Source organism: Phyllobates terribilis, unplaced genomic scaffold (assembly GCF_046119375.1).
Source record: "Phyllobates terribilis strain yellow unplaced genomic scaffold, ASM4611937v1 Scaffold_4__5_contigs__length_816908805, whole genome shotgun sequence".
NCBI classification, from domain to species: Eukaryota; Metazoa; Chordata; class Amphibia; order Anura; family Dendrobatidae; genus Phyllobates; species Phyllobates terribilis.
In genome coordinates, this window is record NW_027362764.1 from 47,844,889 (window position 1) to 47,858,199 (window position 13,311).

The following is a 13,311-nucleotide window of genomic DNA, read 5'->3' on the forward strand; positions in this document are numbered from 1 at the left end:
GATAAATGTATGATCAGACGCATCTGACTGATTGGATCGTCCCCAGTTCTGACAACAGGGGTCCTGTATTGTCGTGTGGGTGGAACGGTGGTGTGTGTAGGTGGAGCGGTGGTACCCAGTATGTCTATAGGCGCCGTGTTCACACATATATTACCGCACCATTAACCTATAGAAGTGAATAGAGCTGAGGTCATGCGTGCACACTATGGCTGCACTCCCACGGGACCCCTACTGCTAGGATCTGTGGGGGTCCCAATCAGGGGTGGATTAAGAGTAGCAAGGGCCCCGGGCAGTTTAGAAGGTGAGTGCCCCCCTTCCCCCCAGACACCTGATGTATCACGTGACATGTCACATGATCCCCTGTGATAGATATTGTGATAGTTCACGTGAAATTAATTTGGCACAATATTAATATATTAATTATAATATTTTTTTTTACATTAATTGTATGACTTAATATTGAGCACAATTAAGTATGCTGACATCCCCTATATACAGTATGAGACCCTACACACAATATGAGCTCTGCAAACCTCCCATACACAGCAGGAGGCCGCACGTAGCCATCTATACACAGCAGGAGGCCGCACGTAGCCATCTATACACAGCAGGAGGCCGCATGTACCCATCTATACACAGCAGGAGGCCGCACGGCGCCATCTATGCACAGCAGGAAGCTGCACGGCGCCATCTATACACAGCAGGAAGCTGCACGGCGCCATCTATACACAGCAGGAAGCCGCATGGCGCCATCTATACATAGCAGGAGGCCGCACGGCGCCATCTATACACAGCAGGAGGCCGCACGGCGCCATCTATACACAGCAGGAGGCCGCACGTCACCATCTATACACAGCGGAAGGCCGCACGTAGCCATCTATACACAGTGGGAGGCCGCACTGTGCCATCTATACACAGTGGGAGGCCGCACGTAGCCATCTATACACAGCGGGAGGCCCCACGTAGCCATCTATACACAGCAGGAGGTCACACGTAGCCATCTATACACAGCGGGAGGCCGCACGGTGCCATCTATACACAGTGGGAGGCCGCACGTAGCCATCTATACACAGCGGGAGGCCCCACGTAGCCATCTATACACAGCGGGAGGTCACACGTAGCCATCTATACACAGCGGGAGGCCGCACGATGCCATCTATACACAGCGGGAGGCCGCATGTAGCCATCTATACACAGCGGGAGGCCCCACGTAGCCATCTTTACACAGCGGGAGGCCGCACGGTGCCATCTATACACAGCGGGAGGCCGCACGGTGCCATCTATACAAGCGGGAGGCTGCACGGTGCCATCTATACACAGTGGGAGGCCGCATGTAGCCATCTATACACAGCGGGAGGCCGCACGTATCCATCTATACACAGCAGGGGGCCGCACGTAGCCATCTATACACAGCGGGAGGCCGCACGTAGCCATCTATACACAGCAGGAGGCCGCATGTAGCCATCTGTACACAGCAGGAGGCAGCACGTAGCCATCTATACACAGAAGGAGGTCACACGAAGCCATTTATACACAGCAGGAGGCCGCACGACGCCATCTATACACAGCGGGAGGCCAAATGGTGCCATCTATACACAGCAGGAGGCCGCACGGCGCCATCTATACACAGCAGGAGGCCGCTCTTAGCCATCTATACACACCAGGAGGCCGCACTTAGCCATCTATACACAGCAGGAGGCCGCACGTAGCCATCAATACACAGCAGGAGGCCGCACGGTGCCATCTATACACAGCAGGAGGCCGCTCGTAGCCATCTATACACAGCAGGGGGCTGCACGGCGCCATCTATACACAGCAGGAGGCCGCACGGCACCATCTATACACAGCAGGGGGCCGCACGGTGCCATCTATACACAGCAGGGGGCCGCATGGCGCCATCTATACACAGTGGGAGGCCGCACGGCGCCCCCAAGATACAGCGGGAGACCGCACGGCGCCCCCCCAGTGACAGCGGAAGGCCGCACGGCGCCCCCTCAGAGACAGCAGGAGGCCACACGGTGCCCCCCCAGAGACAGCGGGAGGCCGCAAGCAGTCACGCACACACACACAAACATATACAGACATATACATACATACACACATAAACATATTTGAAACACAAAAATACATATAAACAGACATCACACAATGATATCTGCACACACTCACACACACACACTCACACACACACACTCACAAACACTCACTCACCATCCCCCGGCTCCCGTCGTCCATCTGCTCTCCGGTGGTAAGTAGCAGTGCAGGGCGCACTGCGTGACGTCACAATAGCAGACATGGCTGCGTCCAGGGCCGTGTCTCCTAGCTGTGACGCGGCCGGGCCAGCACAGGGAAATTAACAGGTGCAGTGCTGGCCCGGCCGAAGAAGAAGTAGCGGCAGTGCGCCGCTGCTGGGGGAGCGGTCCGGGGGTCCCCCGCCTCTGACTGCCGGTATGGTGCCGCACATATTATGATGAGGGCAATCTGGCCATGGACGGGGCCCCGGGCCGTAGCCCAGATTGCCCTCATTATAATCCGCCTATGGTCCCAATGGTTTACAAATAATAAACGTGTTTGATTAAAGTAACTTAATGAATAAAAAAACCTTTTATTTCCTATCCCCAGGAATATTCAGAGCGGCCTCATGGGGTAAGAAAGTGTCTGTGTGTCGTGCAAACAATGCCAAAGTTTTGTGTAACTCTGCTTATAAACCAAAAAAAGTTTAAATTAAAATCTACATGAGCGTTCAAGTAATTTTCTAATCAGATTGCTCAACTTATTATGTAGATTTCAACTGTGGAATGCTATAAGAGGTGAAATAACTATTTCCACCTTGTCTCAATTCAATTCTGCAATGCTCCATATTTAAAAATATATATATGTGTATATATATATATATATATACAGTGTATGTATATATATATATATATATATATATATATATATATATATATATATAGTTGTGCTCAAAAGTTTACATACCCCGGCAGAATTTTTCCGTTCTTGGCCTTGTAACAAAAAATCTTTTTCTCCACTAATGGTTATTGGTTGGGTGAAGCCATTTCTTGTCAAACTACTGTGCTTTCTCTTTTTAAATCTTAATGACAACCAAAAACATCCAAATGACCCTGATCAAAAGTTCACATACCCTGGTGATTTTGGCCTGATAATATGCACAGAATTTGACACAAATGGGTTTGAATGGCTACTAAAGGTAACATCCTCACCTGTGACCTGTTTGCCTATAATCAGTGTGTTTGCATAAAAGCTGAGTGAGTTTCTGGGATCCAGACAGACTCTTGCATCTTTCTTCAAGCCACTGACGTTTCTGGATTGTGACTCATGGGGAAAGCAAAAGAATTGTCAACGGATCTAAGGGAAAAGGTAGTTGAACTGTATAACACAGGAAAGGGATACAAAAAAATATCCAAGGAATTGATAATGCCAGTCAGCAGCGTTCAAACTGTGATTAGCAAATGGAAAATCAGGCGCTCTGTAAAAACCAAACCACGGTCAGGTAGACCAACAAAAATTTCGGCCACAACTGCCAGGAAAATTGTTCGGGATGCAAAGAAAAACCCACAAATAACATCAGCTGAAATTCAGGACTCTCTGAAAACTAGCGGTGTGGCTGTTTCAAGATACACAATAAGGAGGCACTTGTAGAAAAATGGGCCTCATGGTCGAGTCACCAGAAGAAAACCATTACTGCGCAAATGCCACAAAGTATCTCGCCTACAATATGCCAAGCAGCACAGAGACAAGCCTCAAAACTTTTGGAACAAGGTAATTTGGAGTGATGAGACCAAAATTGAACTTTTTGGCCACAACCATAAACGTTATATTTGGAGAGAGGTCAACAAGGCCTATGATGAAAGGAACACCATTCCTACAGTAAAGCATGGAGGTGGATCGCTGATGTTTTGGGGATGTGTGAGCTATAAAGGCACAGGAAACTTGGTAAATGTTAAAGGAAAGATGAATGCAGCATGTTTTCAGCAAATACTGGAGACAAATATGCACTCATCAGCCCGGAAGCTGCGCATGGGACGTACTTGGACGTTCCAACATGACAACGATCCAAAGCACAAGGCCAAGTCGACCTGTCATTGGCTACAGCAGAACAAAGTGAAGGTTCTGGAGTGGCCATCTTAGTCTCCTGACCTCAATATCATTGAGCCACTCTGGGGAGATCTCAAGCGCGCAGTTCATGCTAGACAGCCCAGGAATTTACAGGAACTGGAGGCTTTTTGCCAAGAAGAATCGGCAGCTTTACCATCTGAGAAAATAAAGAACCTCATCCACAACTGCCACAAAAGACTTCAGGCTGTCATTGATGTTAGAGGGGGCAATACACGGTATGAAGAACTGGGGTATTTGAACTTTTGATCAGGGTCATTTGGATGTTTTTGGTTGTCATTAAGATTTAAAAAGAGAAAACACAGTAGTTTGACAATAAATGGCTTCACCCAACCAATAACCATGAATGGAGAAAAAAGTTTTTTTTGTTATCATTCATATTCTCTGAAACAAGGCCAAGAAAGAAAAAATTCTGCCGGGGTATGTAAACTTTTGAGCACAGCTATATATATATTTTATATATATATATATATATATATATATATATATATATATATATATACAGTACAGACCAAAAGTTTGGACACACCTTCTCATTTAAAGATTTTTCTGTGTTTTCATGACTATGAAAATTGTACATTCACACTGAAGGCATCAAAACTATGAATTGACATATGTGGAATTATATACAGTTATATGAAAAAGTTTGGGCACCCCTATTAATCTTAAGCTTAATGTTTTATAAAAATTGGTGTTTTTGCAACAGCTATTTCAGTTTGATATATGTAATAACTGTTGGACACAGTAATGTTTCTGCCTTGAAATGAGGTTTATTGTACTAACAGAAAATGTGCAATCTGCATTCAAACAAAATTTGACAGGTGCATAAGTATGGGCACCTCACCAGAAAAGTGACATTAATATTTAGTAGATCCTCCTTTTGCAAAAATAACAGCCTCTAGTCGCTTCCTGTAGCTTTTAATGATTTCCTGGATCCTGGATGAAGGTATTTTTGACCATTCCTCTTTACAAAACAATTCCAGTTCAGTTAAGTTTGATGGTCGCCGAGCATGGACAGCCCTCTTCAAATGATCCCACAGATGTTCAATGATATTCAGGTCTGGGGACTGGGATGGCCATTTCAGAACATTGTAATTGTTCCTCTGCATGAATGCCTGAGTAGATTTGGAGCGGTGTTTTGGATCATTGTCTTGCTGAAAGATCCATCCCCTGCTTAACTTCAACTTTGTCACTGATTCTTGAACATTATTGTCAAGAATCTGCTGATACTGAGTGGAATCCATGCGTCCCTCAACTTTAAAAAGATTCCCGGTGCCGGCATTGGCCATACAGCCCCAAAGCATGATGGAACCTCTACCAAATCTTACAGTGGGTAGCAAGTGTTTTTCTTGGAATGCTGTGTTTTTTTGCCGCCATGCTTAACGCCTTTTTGTATGACCAAACAACTCAATCTTGGTTTCATCAGTCCACAGGACCTTCTTCCAAAAAGAAATTGGCTTCTCCAAATGTGCTTTTGCATACCTCAGCCGACTCGGTTTGTGGCGTGCTTGCAGAAACGGCTTCTTTCGCATCACTCTCCCATACAGCTTCTCCTTGTGCAAAGTGCGTTGTATAGTTGACCGATGCACAGTGACACCATCTGCAGCAAGTTGATGCTGCAGCTCTCTGGAGGTGGTCTGAGGATTGTCCTTGACTGATCTCACCATTCTTCTTCTCTGCCTTTCTGATATTTTTCTTGGCCTGCCATTTCTGACCTTAACAAGAACTGTCCCTGTGTTCTTCCATTTCCTTACTATGTTGCTCACAGTGGAAACTGGCAGGTTAAATCTCTGAGACAGCTTTTTGTATCCTTCCCCTGAACAACTATGTTGAATAATCTTTGTTTTCAGATCATTTGACAGTTGTTTTGAGGAGCCCATGATGCCACTCTTCAGAGGAGATTCAAACAGGAGAACAACTTGCAAGTGGACACTTTAAGTAGCTTTTCTCATGATTGCATACACCTGGCTATGAAGTTCAAAGCTCAATGAGGTTACAAAACCAAAAAAAGTGCTTTAGTAAGTCAGTATAAAGTAGGTAGGAGTATTTAAAACAAGAAAATGATAAGGGTGCACTGCCCATACTTATGCACCTGTCAAATTTTGTTTGAATGCAGATTGCACATTTTCTGTTAGTACAATAAACCTAATTTCAAGGCAGAAACATTACTGTGTCCAACAGTCATTACATATATCAAACTGAAATAGCTGCTGCAAAATCACCAATTTTTATAAAACATTAAGCTTAAGATTAATAGGGGTGCCCAAACTTTTTCATATAACTGTACTTAACAAAAAGGTGTGAGACAACTGAAAATATGTCTTATATTCTAGGTTCTTCAAAGTAGCCACCTTTTGCTTTGATGACTGCTTTGCACATTCTTGGCATTCTCTTGATGAGCTTAAAGAGGTAGTCACCGGAAATGGTCTTCCAACAATCTTGAAGGAGTTCCCAGAGATGCTTAGCACTTGTTGGCCCTTTTGCCTTCACTCTGCGGTCCAGCTCACCCCAAACCATCTTGATTGGGTTCAGGTCTGGTGACTGTGGAGGCCAGGTCATCTGGCGTAGCACCCCATCACTCTCCTTCTTGGTCAAATAGCCCTTACACAGCCTGGAGGTGTGTTTTGGGGCATTGTCCTGTTGAAAAATAAATGATGGTCCAGCTAAATGCAAACCGGATGGAATAGCATGCCTCTGCAAGATGCTGTGGTAGCCATGGTGGTTCAGTATGCCTTTAATTTTGAATAAATCCCCAACAGTGTCACCAACAAAGCACCCCCACACCATCACACCTCCTCCTCCATGCTTCACGGTGGGAACCAGCATGTAGAGTCCATCCGTTCACCTTTTCTGCGTCGCACAAAGACACAGTGGTTGGAACCAAACATCTCAAATTTGGACTCATCAGACCAAAGCACAGATTTCCACTGGTCTAATGTCCATTCCTTGTGTTCTTTAGCCCAAACAAGTCTCTTCTGCTTGTTGCCTGTCCTTAGCAGTGGTTTCCTAGCAGCTATTTTACCATGAAGGCCTGCTGCACAAAGTCTCCTCTTAACAGTTGTTGAAGAGATGTGTCTGATGCTAGAACTCTGTGTGGCATTGACCTGGTCTGTAATCTGAGCTGCTCTTAACCTGTGATTTCTGAGGCTGGTGACTTGGATAAACCTATCCTCAGAAGCAGAGGTGACTCTTGGTCTTCCTTTCCTGGTGCGGTCCTCATGTGAGCCAGTTTCTTTGTAGCGCTTGATGGTTTTTGCAACTGCACTTGGGGACACTTTCAAAGTTTTCTCAATTTTTCGGACCGACTGACCTTCATTTCTTAAAGTAATGATGGCTACTCGTTTTTCTTCACTTAGCTGCTTTTTTCTTGCCATAATACAAATTCTAACAGTCTATTCAGTAGGACTATCAGCTGTGTATCCACCTGACTTCTGCACAACACAACTGATGGTCCCAACCCCATTTATAAGGCAACAAATCCCACTTATTAAACCTGACAGGGCACACCTGTGAAGTGAAAACCATTTCCGGTGACTACCTCTTGAAGCTCATCAAGAGAATGCCAAGAGTGTGCAAAGCAGTCATCAAAGCAAAAGGTGGCTACTTTGAAAAACCTAGAATATAAGACATATTTTCAGTTGTTTCACACATTTTTGTTAAGTATATAATTCCACATGTGTTAATTCATAGTTTTGATGCCTTCAGTGTGAATGTACAATTTTCATAGTTATGAAAATACAGAAAAATATTTAAATGAGAAGGTGTGTCCAAACTTTTGGTCTGTACTATATATATATATATATATATATATATATATACAGGGTGGTCCAAAAGTAGGTGGACAGAAAATAATAACATTTATTTTGATTTATATATAAAATTATATTTACTAACACAAGCATATCATTGACAATTACATTTTATTCTGAACAATAACACAAAAGCCCTTAAATTTTATCAGCGCAGGTGGTCAAACTGTTTTCCATTACAATTTGCACAGCTTTGAAGTCGCCTCTTAAGCTTCGACAAACTTTTTTGCACAAGTCTCTTTGGGTATTAATTTCTTGAAATGCATCTCTTATGTAATTTTTCAAATCACTGACACTTTTTGGTTTTCGACTATAAACTTTGTCCTTGAGCACTCCCCAAAAGAAAAAATCCATTGGGGTCAAGTCTGGTGAACGTGCCGGCCAATCAAGTGGGCCTCTTCGGCCAATCCATTTATTAGGAAATATTTCATCAAGATACTCGCAGACCACTCTTGAATAATGTGGAGGGGCCGCATCTTGTTGGAAATAAAGGTCATTTGAATTAGGCTGTTGCTGTAACTGGGGAACAACTTGATTCATTAGAATTTCGAGATACTTATCTCCTGTGACTGTTCCATAACCTTCATAAGCTTATTACACTTTCTGTCCACCTACTTTTGGACCACCCTGTATATATATATATATATATATATAATATATAAAATGCAGTGGGTATGGAAAGTATTCAGACCCCTTTTAATTTTTCGCTCTTTGTTTCATTGCAGCCATTTGGTAAATTCTAAAAAGTTCATTTTTTTCTCATTAAAGTACACCCTGCACCCCATCTTGACTGAAAAAAAACAGAAATGTAGAAATTTTTGCAAATTTATTAAAAAAAGAAAAACTGACATATCACATGGTCATAAGTATTCAGACCCTTTGCTCAGTATTGAGTAGAAGCCCCCTTTTGAGCTAGTACAGCCATGAGTCTTCTTGGGAATGATGCAACAAGTTTTTCACACCTGGATTTGGGGATCCTCGGCCATTCTTCCTTGCGGATCCTCTCCAGTTCCGTCAGGTTGGATGGTGAACGTTGGTGGACAGCCATTTTTAGGTTTCTCCAGAGATGCTCAATTGGGTTTAGGTCAGGGCTCTGCCTGGTCCAGTCAAGAATGGTCACAGAGTTGTTCTGAAGCCACTCCTTTGTTATTTTAGCTGTGTGCTTAATGTCATTGTCTTGTTGGAAGGTGAACCTTCGGCCAAGTCTGAGGTCCAGAGCACTCTGGAAGAGGTTTTCATCCAGGATATCTCTGTACTTGGCCGCATTCATGTTTCCTTCAAGTGCAACCAGTCGTCCTCTCCCTGCAGCTGAAAAACATCAACATAGCATGATGCTGCCACCACCATGTTTCACTGTTGGGATCGTATTGAGCAGGTGATGAGCAGTGCCTGGTTTTCTCCACACATACCACTTAGAATTATCACCAAAAATTTTTTCCAATATGTCATCTAACACTGGTCCGAAGAGGAATTCCCCCTGACAGGGAATACCACACAACTTATTTTTTGATTGTAGGTCTCCTGCCCAGTTTTTTAACCAGAGGGCCGGGTGAGCAATGTTGGGTAATGCACATGAACGAACCATAAGCCTTACTGCATCCACCGTTGCGTCAGCTGGAAAGTCTGCCGCCTTCTGGATTGTTGGGAAGCTAGACAAGATTTGGACCCATGGGCACTTGTTTTTTATTTGGGCGTGTAACTGATCCAACCATACTACCATCGATCTTGCGGTGCAAGTTGCGGCGATATTTGGCTTGAACGACACTGCCTCTGACTCCCAGGCCCTTCCCAGAAAGCTTTCCGCTTTTTTATCTATCGGGTCCTTAAATAGGCCCGAGTCGTCCAGAGGTAATGCTGACTTACCTGATACATGGGATATACAGTGGGTACAGAAAGTATTTTAGTAGAGCTCATGATTCTCATTTGGTGTGACATGCACTGTGAGCTGTGAGGTCTTATATAGACAGGTGTGTGCCTTTCCAAATATAGTCTTATCAGTTTAATTAAACACAGCTGGACTCCAATGAAGGAGTAGAACCATCTCAAGGAGGATCACAAGGAAATGGACAGCATGTGACTTAAATATGAGTGTCTGAGCAAAGGGTCTGAATACTTATGACCATGTGATATTTCAGTTTTTCTTTTTTAATAAATTTGCAAAAATTTCTACATTTCTGTTTTTTTCAGTCAAGATGGGGTGCAGAGTGTACTTTAATGAGAAAAAAAAGAACTTTTTAGAATTTACCAAATAGCTGCAAAACTTTAAAGGGGTCTGAATACTTTCCGTACCCACTATCTATATATATATATATATATATATATATATATATATATATATATATATATATATATATATATACAGTGCCTACAAGTAGTATTCAACCCCCTGCAGATTTAGCTGGTTTGATAAGATGCAAATAAGTTAGAGCCTTCAAACTGCAAACGAGAGTAGGTTTTATGAACAGAAGCATAAATCTTACAAACCAAAAAGTTATGTTGCTCAGTTGAATTTTATTAAATTTTAAACATAAAAGTGTGGGTCAATTATTATACAACCCCTATGTTTAATATTTTGTGGAATAACCCTTGTTTGCAATTACAGCTAATAATCGTCTTTTATAAGACCTGATCAGGCCGGCACAGGTCTGTGGAGTTATCTTGGCCCACTCCTCCATGCAGATCTTCTCCAAGTTATCTAGGTTCTTTGGGTGTCTCATGTGGACTTTATTCTTGAGCTCCTTCCACAAGATTTCAATTGGATTAAGGTCAGGAGACTGACTAGGCCACTCCAACACCTTGACTTTTTCCCTCTTGAACCAGGCCTTGGTTTTCTTGGCTGTGTGCTTTGGGTCGTTGTCTTGTTGGAAGATGAAATTACGACCCATCTTAAGATTCTTGATGGAGGAGCGGAGGTTCTTGGCCAAAATCTCCAGGTAGGCCGTGCTATCCATCTTCCCATGGATGCGGACCAGATGGCCAGGCCCCTTGGCTGAGAAACAGCCCCACAGCATGATGCTGCCACCACCATGCTTGACTGTAGGGACGGTATTCTTGGGGTCGTATGCAGTGTCATCCAGTCTCCAAACGTCACGTGTGTGGTTGGCACCAAACATCTCGATCTTGGTCTCATCAGACCATAGAACCTTGAACCAGTCTGTCTCAGAGTCCTCCAAGTGATCATGAGCAAACTGTAGCCGAGCCTTGACATGACGCTTTGAAAGTAAAGGTACCATACAGGCTCGTCTGGAACGGAGACCATTGCGGTGGAGTACGTTACTTATGGTATTGACTGGAACCAATGTCCCCACTGCCATGAGATCTTCCCGGAGCTCCTTCCTTGTTGTCCTTGGGTTAGCCTTGACTCTTCGGACAAGCCTGGCCTCGGCATGGGGGGACACTTTCAAAGGCTGTCCAGGCCATGGAAGGCTAACAGTAGTTCCATAAGCCTTCCACTTACGGATGATGCTCCCAACAGTGGAGACAGGTAGGCCCAACTCCTTGGAAAGGGTTTTGTACCCCTTGCCAGCCTTGTGACCCTCCACGATCTTGTCTCTGATGGCCTTGGAATGCTCCTTTGTCTTTCCCATGTTGACCATGTCTGAGTGCTGTTCACAAGTTTGGGGAGGGTCTTAAATAGTCAGAAAAGGCTGGCAAAAGAGATCTTTAATCCACACATGTGAAGCTCATTATTCTTGGTGCCTGAACTACTTCTTAATACTTTAGGGGGACCAAACAGAATTCTTGTGGTTTGAGGGGTTGAATAATAAATGACACTCTGAATTAACTTTTAACGTTTTTTAAAAAAAAAAATTTGCGGCAGTGCATTTCCCACTTCCAGGCTGATCTACAGTACAAATGTCACAATGCCAAGTTAATTCCGCATGTGTCAACCAGCTAAATCTGCAGGGGGTTGAATACTACTTGTAGGCACTGTATATATATATATATATATATATATATATATATATATATATATATATATATATATATATATATATACATACAGTACAGACCAAAAGTTTGGACACACCTTCTCATTTAAAGATTTTTCTGTATTTTCATGACTATGAAAATTGTACATTCACACTCAAGGCATCAAAACTATGAATTAACACATGTGGAATTATATACTTAGCAACAAAGTGTGAAACAACTGAAAATATGTCTTATATTCTAGGTTCTTCAAAGTAGCCACCTTTTGCTTTGATGACTGCTTTGCACACTCTTGGCATTCTCTTGAGGAGTGCTACAAAGAAACTGGCTCACATGAGGACCGCCCCAGGAAAGGAAGACCAAGAGTCACCTCTGCTTCTGAGGATAAGTTTATCCGAGTCACCAGCCTCAGAAATCGCAGGTTAACAGCAGCTCAGATTAGAGACCAGGTCAATGCCACACAGAGTTCTAGCAGCAGACACGTCTCTTCAACAACTGTTAAGAGGAGACTTTGTGCAGCAGGTCTTCATGGTAAAATAGCTGCTAGGAAACCACTGCTAAGGTCAGGCAACAAGCAGAAGAGACTTGTTTGGGCTAAAGAACACAAGGAATGGACATTAGACCAGTGGAAATCTGTGCTTTGGTCTGATCAGTCCAAATTTGAGATCTTTGGTTCCAACCACCGTGTCTTTGTGCGACGCAGAAAAGGTGAACGGATGGACTCTACATGCCTGGTTCCCACCGTGAAGCATGGAGGAGGAGGTGTGATGGTGTTGGAGTGCTTTGCTGGTGACACTGTTGGGGATTTATTGAAAATTGAAGGCATACTGAACCAGCATGGCTACCACAGCATCTTGCAGCGGCATGCTATTCCATCCGGTTTGCGTTTAGTTGGACCATCATTTATTTTTCAACGGGACAATGACCTCAAACACACCTCCAGGCTGTGTAAGGGCTATTTGACCAAGAAGGAGAGTGATGGGGTGCTACACCAGATGACCTGGCCTCCACAGTCACCAGACCTGAACCCAATCGAGATGGTTTGGAGTGAGCTGGACCGCAGAGTGAAGGCAAAAGGGCCAACAAGTGCTAAGCATCTCTGGGAACTCCTTCAAGATTGTTGGAAGACCATTTCCGGTGACTACCTCTTGAAGCTCATCAAGAGAATGCTAAGAGTGTGCAAAGCAGTCATCAAAGCAAAAGGTGGCTACTTTGAAGAACCTAGAATATAAGACATATTTTCAGTTGTTTCACACTTTTTTGTTAAGTATATAATTCCACATGTGTTAATTCGTAGTTTTGATGCCTTCAGTGTGAATGTACAATTTTCATAGTCATGAAAAATCTTTAAATGAGAAGGTGTGTCCAAACTTTTGGTCTGTACTGTATATATATATATATATATATATATATATATATATATATATATATA

At 43.4% G+C, this 13,311-nt stretch overlaps 1 protein-coding gene across 7 annotated transcripts in view; it reads left to right on the forward strand.

Annotated features, from left to right (window-relative positions):
- DYNC1I1 (dynein cytoplasmic 1 intermediate chain 1) overlaps nt 1–13,311 on the forward strand; it is a 602,472-nt gene that overhangs the window by 86,930 nt on the left and 502,231 nt on the right. For 3 of the 7 annotated variants that reach the window (XM_073677309.1, XM_073677312.1, XM_073677310.1), the window contains exon 6: nt 2,623–2,646. The exons of the other annotated variants lie outside the window; for them this stretch is intronic. In XM_073677309.1, coding sequence (XP_073533410.1) covers nt 2,623–2,646 — 24 coding nt within the window. The remainder of the gene's footprint in view (nt 1–2,622; nt 2,647–13,311) is intronic. 7 annotated transcript variants of the gene reach the window in all.